At 50.1% G+C, this 16,645-nt stretch overlaps 1 protein-coding gene across 3 annotated transcripts; it reads right to left on the bottom strand.

Moving 5' to 3' along the window:
- Positions 1 to 7,846: 7,846 nt before the first annotated feature.
- Fer1 (48 related 1) lies at positions 7,847 to 14,819 on the bottom strand. Of its 3 annotated transcripts, none has more exons than XM_019845198.2 (3): positions 10,335 to 14,733; positions 9,247 to 9,566; positions 7,847 to 8,457 (listed from the first exon to the last, which is right to left on the bottom strand). In XM_019845198.2, exons 1-3 carry the CDS (start codon positions 10,583 to 10,585, stop codon positions 8,318 to 8,320), a joined length of 711 nt encoding a protein of 236 aa, XP_019700757.1. In that variant the 5' UTR covers positions 10,586 to 14,733; the 3' UTR covers positions 7,847 to 8,317. The 3 variants fall into 3 exon arrangements, with proteins under 3 accessions (XP_019700757.1, XP_011153103.1, XP_011153102.1); XM_011154801.3 differs by having other exon boundaries at positions 9,244 to 9,566; positions 10,335 to 14,440; XM_011154800.3 differs by having other exon boundaries at positions 7,847 to 9,566; positions 10,335 to 14,819.
- Positions 14,820 to 16,645: the final 1,826 nt, after the last annotated feature.

Here is a 16,645-nt window from a genome sequence, read left to right as displayed (position 1 = left end):
TACGAGATGATGAGAGGAAAGGAACGAAGACAGGAGAGAAACGGAATTAATAATCGATAACCCGTTGCAAAATTGGCCAAAAGCACTCGATTCCCGGCAAGTATCTCTCTGTGTCGTCGAGATTGTAAGAGTTCGAGGAATATATCGCGGCAATTGCGGGCGAACGAAAAAGTGAGGGGGTACACTCGCGGAATACGTTCCATGCCATCACTTTATTTTTGCACCGTAGTTACGAACGTAGTTACAAGATTTCTCAGCCTCGCAGAACACTAGTTACGAGCGAACTGTATGCTCTAATTCGTCGTACAAAGCTAAAATCTTCCCTAAACCACCTTTCACGACGACGACGACGACGACGACGACGATGATAATCGCTCGGAGTAGCGCGGACGGAAATGGTCATGCGAAAATTTCTCTGAGTTAAGAATCGACTGACAATTACCACATTGTGTTCTTTATCGTTATCGTAGTATCCGACGCTGTGTTCCAAATCGAGAAAGCACACATTAATTTTCCTTTCTGTTATTAGAAGAAAAAGAAAAAGACGTAGGAAGCGTAACACGTATTCTATGTAAAAGTATTAGCTCGCATCGGCTCGAACGTTCAGGGGTGGTTGAGGGATAATAGGATTAATAGAGAGGAATCGATTTGATCGACGTTAAATTTGTAAGTCCGATTAGAAATTAGGCGGGATTTTTAAGCGAGAAAAAAGAAAGAGAGGGAGAGAGACCTGTAATTAGGGAAGTAGGCTTAATTTGTACGATAAATAGAAGTACACTGTATATTCGACGATAAGAGACAGGTAACAAGGTGCGGAGGTAGACATGAAAACACCAAACTTACAGAATAGCTTATCACCACTCAGGGAAAATCAGTTTACTACGCAAAATTCCTTAGAGTTTTCCTTGTGGGCGTCGATTGTGCTGCGGGGGCGGTACGATGTGCAAACACAGTTGTCAAATTATCGCGCATTCTCGAAGCGGCTTGTTCGCCATCACGCGCGCGCAATTCCAGTCGATTTTAATAAGTAGCTATCGAGATAGCTATGAGCGCGCGGAAAGTCGAAACATTACCATTCCCTTGAATGTTTAATTGAAGAGAATCAAATTGGAAAATATGTCGTTTCTTCCGTCGCGCGCGGTCGGAGAGCGTCACGCTACGCCGGTCAATTTTCGAGAAGGTGCGATAAAAAAGGTATCGGACTCCGAGCTGCGTATTGATCGTACTGATTTGGTGGGTTTCATGATTGACGACCTTGTCGAAAGTTCGCTAGGATTTCTAAAACAGAGAGAAAAGAAAAAAATACAAAAAAAGAAGAGAAAGAGAGGGGGGGGAACAACGGGAAGTACAGAGTGACACGTGATCTTGAGACACTACACCGCGTTTATACTTGAAGAGTATTTTATGCATTATCAGTATAGTCGACTGTATTGTTAGGGTACTATATTACGGTACGCGCGCGAAGGCGATTACAGGAAATCACCTGGCGGGGAAAGAGACACAGTTGTACGATATCCTAGCAGAAGAAAGAGAGAAGGAGGAAGGTAAAAGAAGTGTCGAAGTTACAGAGCAGTACGATATTTTTTCACAGCTGATCGTGCCAAATTTTTTCAATCGAATTCATTGGACCTCTCGATATCCCTTAGGCGACTCGTCGAGGTATGTGTAGAAAATTAGAGAGAAAGAGAGAGAGAGAGAGAGAACGCGCAACTTGGCGAGACGAAAATCACACTTGCACGTCTAATAACTCTAGCCATTCACACAGATAGGAGTTACGTCGCGCGTTCGCATGTGTATGATGATGATGATGATGATGATGACAACAATGATGCGTGTATGTTTAGTGTGTGTGTGTGTGTGTGAATGTGTGTGTGCACGAGTCGGTGAGGCTTTTCTCCCCCCTTCGAGTAATAATCGTCGATCATTTTCCTTGGTGAGTTACTTATCGTCGCGTCGCGTCATACGATTCTCCACCACGATTGTTCGGCAAGAAGACAAAAAATCGATCGTTTCCGCGTTTCTGTGTTCATCAGTCCCGTATCGGAGAGGTACAAAGAATAAAAAGCACTTGTGTTCCTAATCATCCGAGAATCGAATCGAGCTCTCGAGCGTTCTTAAGGTAATCCCTACTTTTGTCCAAAGCCCTCCCCCGAGGCGCTCGGGCGGGGGGGAAGAATATCGGGTGTATACAGAATTCAGAATAGCGACTGTCATCGATGTAGTGATCGAGCGTAGACTTTACTTTCGTAGATAAGAACTTGTCTTAAGAGCGATGCGTTTAATCTTATGTATAATGGACGTTTACCAAATAAATTGTCACTTTCCTACGAGTATATTTTTCGTCGTACGTGTGTGTGTGTGTGTGTATGTGTGTGTGTGCGCGTGCCTGCGCGTGTGCGCAATATTCCGAAAGGAAGAGCAAAATCGCCAATACCTCGAATTAAAGCAATTAAAAAAAAGATTCGCATTTAACGCGTCACATTTCAAACGTTTTATACTTTTCTACGTGAAGGACTCAAACAAAGACGAAAAAGACGCGTTTCTCGCGTAAAAGTCTAACTTAAAAAGCTGCCTTTTCGATTAGCGATTTACGCTTTTTTCCTCAAGAGAAAAGGAAGAGAGCTTCTCTTGCTCGAAAGAATAATTCAATTCAGGGTTACAAACGGCACTTCCAGCGAAGACATTCTCTCAGTCGCCCGTTTCATGAATCTCATCATTCCCGCGCATCGGGAGTACTATCTCGGGAGGGAGAGAGGGGGAGCAATTCCTTCAACGGGATGTGCAAACACCGCGCGATTATGTAATGTAATTACGCAAACGAAATTAAACCGAGCGCACCGCGACGCGGTCCCGTTTGATCGTAACAATCTTGCGTACCGCACGCTGTTGTTTCATCTTAATACGTCGAGAGCATTGTTAATTCTTACTGTTATCATCCCCGTTACGCACTTCTCGCCTCTCCGAAAATGACCGGCTGGAAGAGTCAAGAAGGTTACTCAGCGCCATATCGCGAGGTCGTTCGTTCCCTCCCTCGGTTTAAAGCATTATTTTTCCGCTGAGGGAAACGCGCGAGGCTTTTCCTCGACTTCCTCGTGCACACGAGCGAAGCAATCCGAAGACCGTGCAGACAATTCTGCAGCGTTCTCTCTCCCTCCTCTCTCTCTCTCTCTCTCTCTCTCTCTCTCTCCCTCTCGCTCGCTCACTCCATCGCCCTGTCTCTCCCCCCCCCCTTTCCCTCACGCTCTCTATGCGGCCAACGATCGTGGGAAGTCTCACCTGCGACCTCGTCTCCGGCGAATCAATATTATACGAAAGCATGCGAGCAGTCCGCGGATGTGCCGCGGATAAAGCCGAAGACGAGTTTCTTGTCGCGGCGGGGAGCGACGAGAGGAAGTCGCAACTGCGCTCTCGTTACCTCTCCGACGGACGAAGCCGCGGCTGAAGTTCCGTCGCACGAGGAGTCGCGTTAATTAGCTGACGAATTGCCGCATCGGGCCGGATGTACGAGAAACTCCAAAGACGGTTTCTCCCGGCGACGCGAGCGAAGCTGCGGAAACTTCGACTGCTCCTCCGCGCGCGTCCGCGTGCGTTTCCGATCACGTTTCCATCGCGGCAAGTTTTAACAATGATTCCGCGCAGACGCACGCACGCACGCACGCACGCACACACATCCTCCCCTCCTCCGGGAGATCATCCTTGACAGAGGATCTATTGTTACGGCATTAGGCTCGTCGCGGCGCGCTGTCCGATGTAAAATATGAACTAATAGGATTTCATCGTGGATGTTGCACTGCGCGAGGTTTCACGCCGGATTAAACCGCAGATTTGAGATTCTTATCGAGCCGAAGCTGGATTTGCAGCGATTTTATCAGCCCGAGCGGGAGCGTTTTTGTCCTTTTGTCGTCGCCGAACGCCGGCGACGAACCCGGATATCGCGACCGGCTCGGACTCTCGCTTCCGGTTCCGGTTAGAGAGCCTCATAGGAAGAGAGTGGCAAACTGATCACGTGACCAGGTCTCTGTTGATTCGATGGAGGCACAAAGCCTTCTTGACCAATTAGAATATCGATATAGCAAGACGACAGGTTAGTTTTACAGTGAGTTTCTAATATGGTCTGTTCTTTGTAGCTGCACTGTTTAACTGGTGCAATAAGTTAAAGTGAGACAAATATAGGTTTTCTCACTCTAGCTTATTGCACCAGTTCAGCAGTGCAGCTACAAAGAACAGACCATAAAGCGGTCTGACGTACATCTGTCAATCATTAGAGGAGGTTACGACGAGTCGCACAAGATATTCGCCTACGAATTAATAACAGCAATAAGAATCAGATATTCATAAGTAATAAGTATTAATTGTGAAAGAATATTTGTCGCTTCGATTTACATAGAATAAGAATCGATAATATATATTATTTACATAATTTTGTGTCTTGCGCATAGTATAAAATGCCTAGAATGCTTTTAAAACTCACTTTAAAACCAACCTGTCGTCTTGCTATATCGATATTCTGATTGGTCAAGAAGACTTTGTGCCTCCATCGGATCAGCAGAGACCTGGTCACGCGATCAGATTGCCACTCTCTTCTTATGAGGCTCTCTAGTTCCGGTTGCCCAGAGATGACGAGCGAAGGACGAAGAAACGATCGTGAAAAAAATCCCGTCGAAGGACCGGGAGTGCGTTACACGTCGCGGAGGAGGAGACGGGGGGACGGGCTTTTTGATCGGGCTTAAGTCCAGGGTGCGGGGAGATAATTGGAATATAATAAAGCTCGGGCCGAAGGCGATGCAAGCGCGAAAGCGAGCGCGAGAGTGCTCGAGGGGAGCGATTCGTACGGGCTTGAACGACCACTCGGTGGAGATGCAGCTGCCTAGGTATTCGCGTGCCCCAGTTTCACCCCCCGAGGGCGAGGCGAACCGCAGCGCGGGGTGGACGGATGCTCTCTTTGACTCGGCTCCGCATCCGAGAGAGGCGTCTCTCCCTCTCTTTCTCTCTCTCTCTCTCTCTCTCTCTCTCTCTCTCTCTCTCTCTCTCTCTCTCTCTCTCTGTCTCTGCGTCATCACGCGTCCGTGCGACGCGAAAAGACGTGCGAGCTCGGTGTCTAGTCTAAACTGCGGGTGCGGGGGTGCGAAAATGGCGCCGACCGGAGGAATTTTGTCGCGAGTAACGCACCTTCGCGCCGAATGTCTCATTGGAAAATCACTGAAAGTTCTCTCGGGTACGGCGGCAATCGTCTTTCTCGCGAACGGATACGGCGTAACATGATGAATATCGTCGAGAGAGCAAGGGGGTGAGTAGGGGGTTGCGGGACCGGTATTATGTCTCCATCCGCGCTGTTACACCGCCGCGTTGCGCTCGTCGTGACGCGCAGACACGTCGGGTACCATTATTGCGACACGAGAATCGAGAATTAATGCTTTATTTGTGTGTCACTCTCCAGCTGCGAGGATCAACACAAGTGCACCCCTCGCGACAAGAGGGTACACTTAATGCGACCCCGGCGGGGCAGGCGCGGCTATTCGGGCTCTATGGTTTGCTAATTTTCACGGGGTCGGCGTAGCGTGACGTTGGAGAGAGAGCAGATTAGGCTGAATGCCGAGCGCCGAGCTTTCGCGCCTCTCTCCAATGACCGCTTCCTCGCGCGAGCGATTGTTGCCGATGTTTCGCGCTCCTCCTGGATAAATTACACGTTCATCCCAACTCTTTTCACAGGGAGACGTTCTCTTCACACTCGGGCGAAAATTACGGTGATCGTTGGCAAAGGCGGTGGAGTCGCCTCTGACTGCGACGAATAATGATCATCATTGAGAGGAGCGGATCATCATTGGCAGGACCTCTTCATACGCTTCACATTATCTCATAATCATGCGATTCGAGGATAAATTCTGCATCATATCGTCCGCGACTGACGCGTAGTACGTTCGTTATAAAGGGGCAGATAACGCTTATTATTTATTTGACGCAGGCGGGATTTGCGGAAATGCGAGGCTCGCGTGCGAGGGGTTGATCGTTAGAAAAGAGAAAAGGAATCATCTGCTCCGGTCATGATAAGGACAGGTGTATCGACACACCTGCGTCAACCTAGATAAGCTTTCTCGGCCACTCGAGCAGCTCGAGTCATCCACGTGAGCTCTTTCCGCGAACGCGTCTGATAAGGGCCATCCTTATCGCCGGTATTATCCACCCATTGTCGGGACGCGTCTTATCGCGCGCGCTACGAAAGTCGCCGATCGATCCGGATAGGTCGCGAGCGTGCTCCCCGCTGCCACGAAATCGTCCCTAATTGTCCACAAATCGACTGCCACCCTCGATTTCCCGAACCGTTAAATACAGCCACCCCGGCAGCGAGACAGCCGCTTGCGGGGGGGCTCTGGCGTTCCGCTAGCCCCCTTTCGAGAGGGTTCGGGTTCACCAAGCGCACCCCCGTGGAATATGGATTCAATTACACCTCATTGTGCCGCGGTGTCTATAAACAACGCTGTTTTCACAGCTGATAGTGGCCCACCGTGCTGCGGGTCGTGCACTCCGAATACCGTATTTTCCGTTCGACCGGCCGGCAAGTCTCCCCGAATTTCGAGCCGAGCTCTCCTCGTCTTCGCCTCTCTCGGCTCGAGCGTCGTCTTGGACGATCCGCTCTCTGAATCTCTCCGAGTGGAGAAACTTCCCGTTCGAGGCGAGCGCGAAAAGCGGCGGTATTTTCCCTCAACACCGCGAGGAAAATACCGTCGCGCGAACAAACATTTCACTCAAGCACTCAGAGCGGATTCTGACTTCATGTGGGCGAAGGTTCCCATCGATCGGAGCGGAATGCATCGTTGAGACGGTGAAGCGAAAACATTCACTCGGGATGAAGAATTCACCGAGCGAAAAGTTATTTCACCGATTAATCGACCGCTCTGCTCTTCGAGTGAAACTCCGCCCGAAGAAACCCACAATTCGCGAAACAAACTCCTCGGTTTGTAACAAACCGGCGAATCCCCATTCCGAATTATGATATCGCCCAAAGCGAGCTTTAAAAAAGGTGGGTAGGAGGGGGGAGGGTTCACAGAATGAGGATTCAGGCTTTCCACAGCGGCAACGCGCGCGCGCGCGCGCGAGGAATTGGAGTCCCTTATCTTCCGCGTTGCTGGCGGACTTGAAAAGTTGCTAATGACGATAATAACGCGCGAAACGACGGAAAGCGCACCCGGGTGTATTTCAGCGGCGTCGGTCACGCCGGACAACAAGGAGGGAACGGAGGATATGCCTCGTGAGAAGACTCGCAGCCGTCGACGCCATTATCCCTGAGTCGCAGGGCGCCGCGACGCCGCAATATCGACGTACCGCCCATCGCGTCTCCCTCCGTTTCCTGCTCTCTTTCTCTCCTTGCCCTCTCTCTCTTTCTCTCTCTCTCTTTCTCTCTCTCACTCTCTCTCTCTCTCACTCTCTCTCTCTCTCTCTCTCTCTCTCTCTCTCTCTCTCTCTCTCTCTCTCTCTCTTTCCTCACTCCCTCTCGTTTCCCACACCCACCCTTGCGCGAACGCAAGAAGCGCCTTTTAGAGTGTTTCTGTTATCAACCCTTGGGCGAATTCGGCCATCTTGCCGTTGGGTCGCTCAGGACGCGCGGTTGATATTCGATGACCTGAAAGCCGCGTGAATAATTTCGCAGCGCTTGATGACAGGCGGTGTCTCCTTAATGACGCTCGGCTCGTTTGCGCGACTTTTCACCGATCGGATGTGCGTGAACGAATGACGAAACTTGTGCTGTCGCGATCGCGGGAAAGTTCCCGATAGAGTGTTTACATTTACAAAATCGGGCGTACGAACGAAGGATCTACGAGGTGCGGATGACAGAGAAAGCTCTCTCCACTCGGCTTCGTCAGAACTACTTTTATTTGGCTTTGTTATTCACAGTGGCGATAACGATGGTCGCTGCGCGCATCACTCCTTACGTCGCGATAGTTACGTATAAATGGTGTGATCATCATCCCTTGTCAATTCGTCCGTTTCGATGATTCCTATTTACAAGCGCGCTCCGTGCGGAACGTTTCGTAAAAATGGCCCGCGAATATGCGAACGCGCGTTCGTTCGTCGCTCAACAAGTCGCCTTCTCGTCGATAGGATCGCGAGAGGACGAGTGAATATTGATGGGTCGTTCGTCGCGCGACGAGCCCGGAGATGCTTCGATGATGGAGAGGTACAAAGAGATACATTGCTTGACGAGGTCGAATGACTAGAAACGCTTTTCCTTAGACACTAAATAACACGCGGATTGGGAAACGTCCCCGACGCTGCTCTCTCGCCTGTCGCGAGAGCGGAAAACCCGCCGCCGCGGTGCCGTCTACTCGAACGTCGTGCCGTTTTTCGACGTTCGCGGATCCTCCGGCGTCCAGACCTTCGCGTACATCATCCCGTTCGGCGAGATGTCCGACTTCCTCGACCACGAGAGCGAGTGTGAGATGAAGGGGTTCCCGCCGCTGCCTGAAAGTCGCAATTCCAGAGAGATTAGCCGGGAAGTCGCGGTCGTACGACTCGAGACACTCGAAAACGGCAAGTGCCGGTCAGCGGGGGAAACTTTGCGACACCTTGATTTTCTCCCGCCGCCATTTTTCGGGGATTATTATCTCGACGTAAATATTGTGCGACACGTCCGGTACGTTTTTTTTTTGTTTTGAACTCCCCGCCTCTCTCTCGCGCGAAGACTTCACCCCGAAGCAGCCCGTTCGTCCGCCGGAGACACCTGTCTCGGGTAAAGGGTAGATGGGTAATTATGATAAATCGATCTATGATTCCACACGTGAGCGGAAGTAGTTGGCCCGACGTTAATATGTTATGCACATAATATCGAAGTAGCGTGTAACGCGGCGCCGAGGCGTATGCGCGCACGAGACTGAATCTCACGCGGATTACGATTGAAATCGAGTCCGGGGCGGAATTTCGGCGAGGCTCGATTCCGTACGAATGCTTCGGCGTGAAACATCATCAACTTTGCGGGAGACACTTTGCCGCGGCCACTTTGACGCATCGTGCAAAACATGTACAGGCATGGTTCTCGATATATCTTTCCATCCACACTTCGAATCATAAATATATGCAACACACTAACGATCGAACAATCTGAAAAATCGTCGCGCATGGACGACCGCGTCTTTCTCTTCTCTCCTGAGGATCTCCTCTGAAAATTGTCGTCAATCGGCGGAGGCAATCGTACTCCGCGGAGCGGAAATCGAGAACTACCGGTAGGACTGTAATTAAAATTGGCCTCACCACGGACTATGACCTTCTTAGAGTCGTCCCGGCTGGAACACCTCGAGAGGCCGCTGTTCCCCGTCAGCGGGTCGTTACCCTTGTCGGCCCTGACGAGCTCGTTGAGGAAGTTGATGTAACCGATCGCCAGCTTCAGCGTGTCGACCTTGGACAGCCTCTTCTCGTACGGCAAAGTCGGTATGTGGGCCCTCAGGCCCTCGAAGGCGTCGTTTATGTTCTGCATACGTCGGCGCTCCCGCATGTTCGCCGCCTGCCGCTGCTGCACCTGCACCTGTCGCGGGCATTTTCCCGACGCGCCGCTACGCCGGTTACTTCGACTTCGTCTACGAGCAGAGAGCCGATAGAGTCCTTACGTGTCCCGTTTAGCGGGTCGGAAGGAGAGAATGCGCTTTGCGCGATTGTGATGCGTATTTTCGGCGCGCCAAGTTATTGCGCTCGAAGAAAGAGACACACTGCATTTAGACGAAGGCTCATATTCTGAACTTTCTTTTATCGCTAAAAGTGACTCTAAAAGTGGCTTATAAGCCTCCTGCTGTAAGCCATTTTTAGAATCACTTTTAGCGGTAAAAGAGAGTTCGGAATATGAGCTCATATATATACCATATATATATATATATATATATATATATATATAAAGCCTCCTGATCGGCTATTTTTATTAAGCTATTTTTATAGTCACTTTTAATGATGAAAGAGATAATTCAGAATATGGGCTTAAATCTTCAAATCTTCAAAAAACGTGCGATTATTAACGATTAAAAAGCAAATGCGCATTCTATCATCTTCTCCGAAATCGTTTCTCGTTGCGCGCGTTTCTCTCGACTGCATTGTTCATTTCATTCTTTCCCTTCTTCCTTTTTCTTCTTACATCCAATGCACCCTCCGCTGAGGTACTTTCTTTCTCTTTGGCATGCCACGTAAAAATTACATTGAATTACAAGGTTACATCATACATACGCACTTATTTAATTTACAATTAAATATTTCTCGATCTTTCTGTGACACGCCAAAGAGAGGACCTTCTCCCGCGGATGAGAAGAGCGCGAGACGAAAAACCGCAGGTGGGCACAGGTCACGGTGGTCTGACTCACTCTCTCGCATGGTTCTCCTGATCGCTGCTGTAGACGCTCTCGTTGTCGCTGCTATTCTCATCGTATAAGTAGTGCTCACTGCCGCTGGTGCTGCCGGTGCTACCGGACGGGATCGCCGGCAAGGTCGCCGTGGTGGGCACGCCGCAGTGCGGCGGCAATGCCGGGATCGCCGGGTTCCCCAGGAAGCTGTGCGCCTCGTACATGTACTGCCGGTTCATCATGTCCCGCTCGAGATTGTCCATGGAATACATAGCGACCCGAGTCAATCGCTCCTCGACTCAGCTCGTTCGCGACAGGCCTCGCGCGCGTCTCTCACGGCTGCCCGCGGTCGATCGCGCGACGAACGCGGAACTCGAATTTCTTACCGACGAGAAGAGGTCTTCTCAAATCCGCCAAGGCTCTCCTTCTCGGAGTTCCTCCAGTTTAACTGACGCCTGTTAAGTGCGCCGCGCGTATCTTCATTCTTCTTCGCGCTGATGAGGCGTTCTGCGAGATACGTGCTAATCAACTCTCTCCCGAGATGAATGGGAATATTCACGAAAATATGACTAGAATATCCGACTAGACGTTACAGAAGGAGGGGAAGAACGGCACGCACCACGACACCACGGCACTTCCCGTTGCTTCTTCGTTCTTCGCGTCAGCAGGGGTAATAATTATCGCGTCTCCACGAGTAAACTCGGAGTCCCTCCCGGCGACGTTGACATCGCCGCTCACACGCTTCGTCGGCGCCCGCCGAAATTCCACCTACGCGCACTCGATCACGTTTCAGGGATCGAGAGATACGATCGGCACGTGGCGGGCTGCGATCGACGCGTGCACGCTAATGTTTCTAAACAGCGGCACGTGCCTTGACCGAGCTCTTCGGGACACGTGTCGAGATTCGCCGAGACACTTGTTAACCAGCGCGCCGCCTCACGTCTCGGGATGCCTCGGCTCGCATCCAACGGTGCCGCTTGCGACGTCGAGATGAGCAGGTTCGAGTATCGCCGGGACGACCGCAGGCTGCATCTTCTCGCTGGACTTTCACACGAGAATGTCCGTTCTCTGTCGCACCCTTTTGTCGTGCTTCGCCTTGGACATTGAAACGTCCCAAGACCAGTCCATCAGTGCAACACTCTTCAGCATCACATTCTACCGATCCCAGATTGCACTTCACCAACGCAACTTCGCAGAAGCCGCTACGATTCGATGACTAGGTTGAATGCTCCCTTCGAGCTCCTTCAGGGTTCTTCGCAGGATATACCAGGTTTTCTCAATTCACCTTGCGACTTGAATATTCTTTCGTTAGTTTACTTGATGATTCGATAAGAACTGGCGGGTTCATCACGATTCGACGACTAGATTGATTTACGGGATCCGCGAATGTTCCTCAGGATTACTTCAGGGTCCTTCACGGTGTGCTAAGTACCTTCCTCAAGTTCCACTTCGCAATTGCACCAACAATCACAACGTTTGCTCGCGAGGTTGTCCACGAGAAAAGCGCGTCGCGACTCGCTTAGGAAATAAAAGGGACCTCCTCGAATTCGTCCCTTGCATTCGTCGACTTTGTTGTCCGTTCGAAAACGTAAGAAGTCGAAGGCCTCCGCAGCCTCCCGGCAAGCCACCTACCGTTCCGATCGTTCAGGTGGTCTCTCGTTGAACTAAAATCGAAAAGCGACAGCAAGGCGGAAGCCATCGCGGGGTTGAAAACCCAGCTACGACCCCATTCGTCGAGCGCTCGGCCAGCAGAGCCTGCCTACCCCTTGGTTGCTGGGGTAGCGGTGCCGCCTCTTCATCGATCTGATAAGGAACGCTGTTGTTCTCATTCCTAGATACCGTCCTGGAACGTTGTTGCGGCAGAATCGCGACCGTCGACCAATCGGAAGCCACGCTTTCTCAAAAGTGCTCTTCGCACGAGGGAGAAAGTGCGCGTCTCGAAAATGTCGCGAGGTGAAGTTTCGTCGGAAGAAGACGGCGAAGCCGAACGCGGTTTGAATTCATCGTCGGTCCGCGTCGCGAATGGACGTTCGCAGATCCGCAGGAGCAAGGGAACGTCGAGGGAAAAGGACGAAATCACGGCGACGTGAAGCAACGAGATATTTCTTCTCCTCAACTGTCGGAACTAAAAACGAATTAAGCGCGTCGAGCTTCGTGCGACCCCTTCGATTTTCGCATGTTCGAAGTTTTTATCGACGTCGAGTGCCGCTCGCACGCGACTGATCATCATAGGTCTCACACGTTCACACAGACAGAAACAGAATTTTCAAGTATAGTCTATAGCGGCTAGGTAAATTCGTAATTAGCTGGCGGACGCGAACGAAAGTCCGCCGTGGCACGAAGAAAATTGCTGGCAAATGCGCGAGCGAAACCACTTGCGACGTCAAGCAACAAAGGGAGCCGCGTTGACTCCACTTTATGCCCGCTCTCGATTTCTAATTGCCCTTGATGTGCGAATTCTAACGTGTAGAGCGCATAATCGCGCAAATACCGATCCGTCCATACATCACATTACATGATAATTGCAAGAAACTTTTTCGATCCTATTAGAAGAACTAAATTTCTCTTTGCCCTCCCCGGGAAATCTGCAAGATGGAATCCAAAGGACTCATCGAATTATCAGTCCTCGCAAACAGCTGGAACTGATAGAAAAAAAAAAAAAAAAAAACTCGGGACCAAAATTGAAGAGTGAAAAATGCTTGCGAATAGCTAGGACTGATAGAAAGAAAAAACCCCCGGAAGCAAAATTGAAGAGTGAAAAACGCCGCTCGCCCGGAGTGTCACTCTTGACGTTTGTTCGCTGCGTCGCGTCGCCCGCGTCTGCCGACGCTAATCGGCGCTAACGGCGAAGAGCACATCGGCCAGGAATCACGGATAAGCGGGTTAAGTCTTCGTAATAGAAAAGGAGTCGGCCGCACGTGCGAGCCACGTGCGGCCGCGACGTCGCGCGCGAAGGGTTGCTGCCGGGTTACCGCTTCGGCGACATTTGGCCCCGCCGGGCAGACCTGTAATTATGCGAGCCGTAACAGGTAACAGGATCTGATTGCCGGCGCGCTTATTACGTGCGCGGAGATAATAACATTTAATAACGCACCGCGGTTACGCCGGCAATATGCTCTCGCAGCCGAGTCACCTCGCGCGGCGTTCGCGCGGTAATTTCGCGGCGAAAGTAGTCGCGCGTTCGAGCGCGCAAAGCGGGTGTCTTCTCGACGCGTGAAAATCGCTCGCCGGCTCGGCAGCGCAGAATTCGCCCGCGCGGCCCGGCCGCATCGATCGTCGCGGAAACCCAACCGCCGAGGGCGATCGTCGGCGAGCTAATAAACAAATTAATTATAAGCTCCGCAAGAGCTCACGCGAAGACGTCGGTAGCGAGCAATTCCTTGCGGGAGGATAATGGCGCCGACTACGTCCTTGCGCGAGCGATAGGCTGTAATAATTAATTTGTACTCGACTGAGTACTCACGAGAGCCTTGACGCTGCAACCGCCGACGTTTATCGCTACCGATTTCATAGCGGAGCGGTAAAAATAACGGCTTCCTGGAGAAATACGTCGGACTTTATTTCGACGTCCATTGAAAACGCAAGACGCGTCGTTGTATAAAAGTCCTGCTAACTTTCACAAGAAATTACGAAACGGGTCGAAATTGCGGGCCGCTTGGTGGCTGCTTTTAACGCAGCTTCGACCAGCCAATAAACAAAGCCCCGTTAGAAGAACAGAAAGATGAGCGCGGCAGCGTGCGGATGTTCTCGCGCCTCGTCCATTAGGTCTTTCTAATTAGAGAAGACCTGAAATTGGACGGCGAGGGCACGTCGAATCGCACGATGAGTTATCGTGTTCCATCTGCGACGCTCTTTCCTGCGCAGAGAACCGCCGGCTTCGTTTTCCCACGCTGCGCAACGCAGGATCCCGACGCGTAGGCGCAGCGATTGTCATTTAAACGCTGGCCGGGCGACGAAGTAAATTAATAAACACGGGGAATTGTTTCTTCTTCGCGACTCTCCGCCGCGCCGCGCGCTCTCCGATGAGCGCTTCGCGGCCGCGCGCTCCCGTCTAATCCGAAATGAAAATACAGCGTCCATCCGGATGGGTCCATTGTGTCGGTGAATTTCGGAGGCCACTGATCGCGCGATGGACGGCGATAACCGAAGGGGATCGGATTTAAATCCACGAGGCCACGTGCACGCGCTTAAATGCGATCCCGCCGGCGACGGCGGCCAATCCGAGCCGCAATCTCGCCGATCGACGAGCGCCCGTTCGACGACATTTTCGCCGTGTTGCGATACGCAGGACAACCCGGTCGACCAGGTTGCGAACTGAAGCCTGCGCTCATGTAAGGTAAACGTCCCAGATTCGACCACTTTGAAAAAAAAAAATTTACTATTTATTTTGACAATAACAAATGGAAGTAATAATTATTGTAAAAAAACTCCATTATTTGACGATTAGTTGGAAAAAAGTATACCTAATTTGATACGTTTGTGTTAAAATAAAAATTAATTAAATAAATACGCACCTGTGGTTTGGCAAAATAATGGTCAATCGTTAATAAATTCATTGAAAGGTAGCATTTATATTTATATTATTTCCCGTTAGCACATACTAATTTTCTAATTGCGGTCAGACACTGGGACAAATATATCCAAACGTTGGCTCATAACCTGTTTCAACCACAGACTTCTATATAATACACTAGACTGCTAACTCCTATTCTTCTCCTTATATATAAGTGTTGCCTATGTACTTGTAATACATGTAAAACGCGTTTAAAATGTAAATGGACGTATATTTATATGAGTATTTGTTCAAAAACAAAATTTTTCTACTCTTCATATGTTATATAAATATATGTAAAATTTTCATTCTTGCACATTTATTCAGTTCGTCACAAAATCATTATCAAAAACAAGCACGATTTTTCAGTAATCTGACCTTCCGGTCCCCTTAATGAGCTTCATTATTTGTGTAAATTTTTCATTAGTAACAGATATATACATTGGTTTAAATCATTTTTCTCTACTTAAGGGAATCTTAAGTTTTCAAATAAATGCAAATATTTATATCAAAACTATTCTTCATACTATATATTATATTTTTTGTGACAAGCGACGCTTAAACGTCCGGTTACTGGGACATTTATCTTAAAAGGAGATTTCCCGAGAGAGCGATCGTGAGCGGCCGGCCCGGCTCCGCGGGTACGAAGCGATTTTTCACGGCGCGTCCCGGCCGCGGGAGGAGACCGCGCAGCGCTAACACCTGGTGCGCGGAATAAGCTGGAACGGAACATCCCGCTGGCCGTCGAAACGCGCGCCCTAAGTGTCTATTAATTTATACTCAGCGGGAGTGTGAAATCGATTTGTGTTCGTGAACGCGCCGGGCGGCGCATCCGTCCTGACGCGGACGATTCTTTGGACGACGGTCGTTAATCTTACCGTGAGCGCAAGAATTGCGTCGTACCCTTCTCACGTGCAAGTTTGGGAATTAACGCGGAGCTGCGAGCAAATTGCCGCTCAAGTGCGCACCGAGAGAGAGAGAGAGAGAGAGAGAGAGAGAGAGAGAGAGAGAGAGAGAGAGAGAGAGAGAGAGAGAGAGCGAGAGCGCTAGGCTCGTCCTGAAAACGGCGATCGACGGACTTGACGGAGTAGCCGTGTTCCTCATTGGCACAATGACGATTCGTAATAACAAATCGATCGTGCAGACACCGAAGACATACACACACACACACACGTACACACGCACGCGAGGGTTGTCCCCCTTCGGGAAAAGTGGGGTATGCGACGCATTGGAGCATGGAGTGTTTCGGGGGCTCGTGCCCTTTGCGCGGGGGTCGCGTGTGAGGACACCGCAGGGGGTAACATCCAGCCGGATACCGGAAACGGTTAGGCGGCACCGGATACAGGGAACACGTTATTAGACAGGTGGCTGGAGGCCTGTGTGGGAGGCGAGAGCCTCCCGATGATTGGCACAAGTACGATCTCGTCGAATGTGGAAGCGGAATCTGAGAGGTCGGTTGGATCTAAAGAATGCAACGTAACGCTCGACGAAAATTAACGCTATTGACGAAAAATTAATTTTAAACGCGAGTCTGAATCTCGCGCTGCACAGAGATCGGCGCCTTACCTGTAATTAGTTAAACTTCATTTTGCGCAAGGTGAGGCAATGATTACTATCACCTTGGATATCTTCGAACAGAAATTATAATTTCTGCTCTCCTCTTTTTTGCGTATTCCGGAGATGTTCAAGATGGTAACGGTTATTGACGCATCCTATATATAATTATATGTAATAATATATGTTTGTATTATATGTAATATTATTAAGCATTATATTAATA

Source organism: Harpegnathos saltator, unplaced genomic scaffold, assembly GCF_003227715.2.
Source record: "Harpegnathos saltator strain DR-91 unplaced genomic scaffold, Hsal_v8.6 scaffold171, whole genome shotgun sequence".
Lineage (NCBI taxonomy): Eukaryota > Metazoa > Arthropoda > Insecta > Hymenoptera > Formicidae > Harpegnathos > Harpegnathos saltator.
This window is presented reverse-complemented; position numbering and strand designations above follow the sequence as displayed.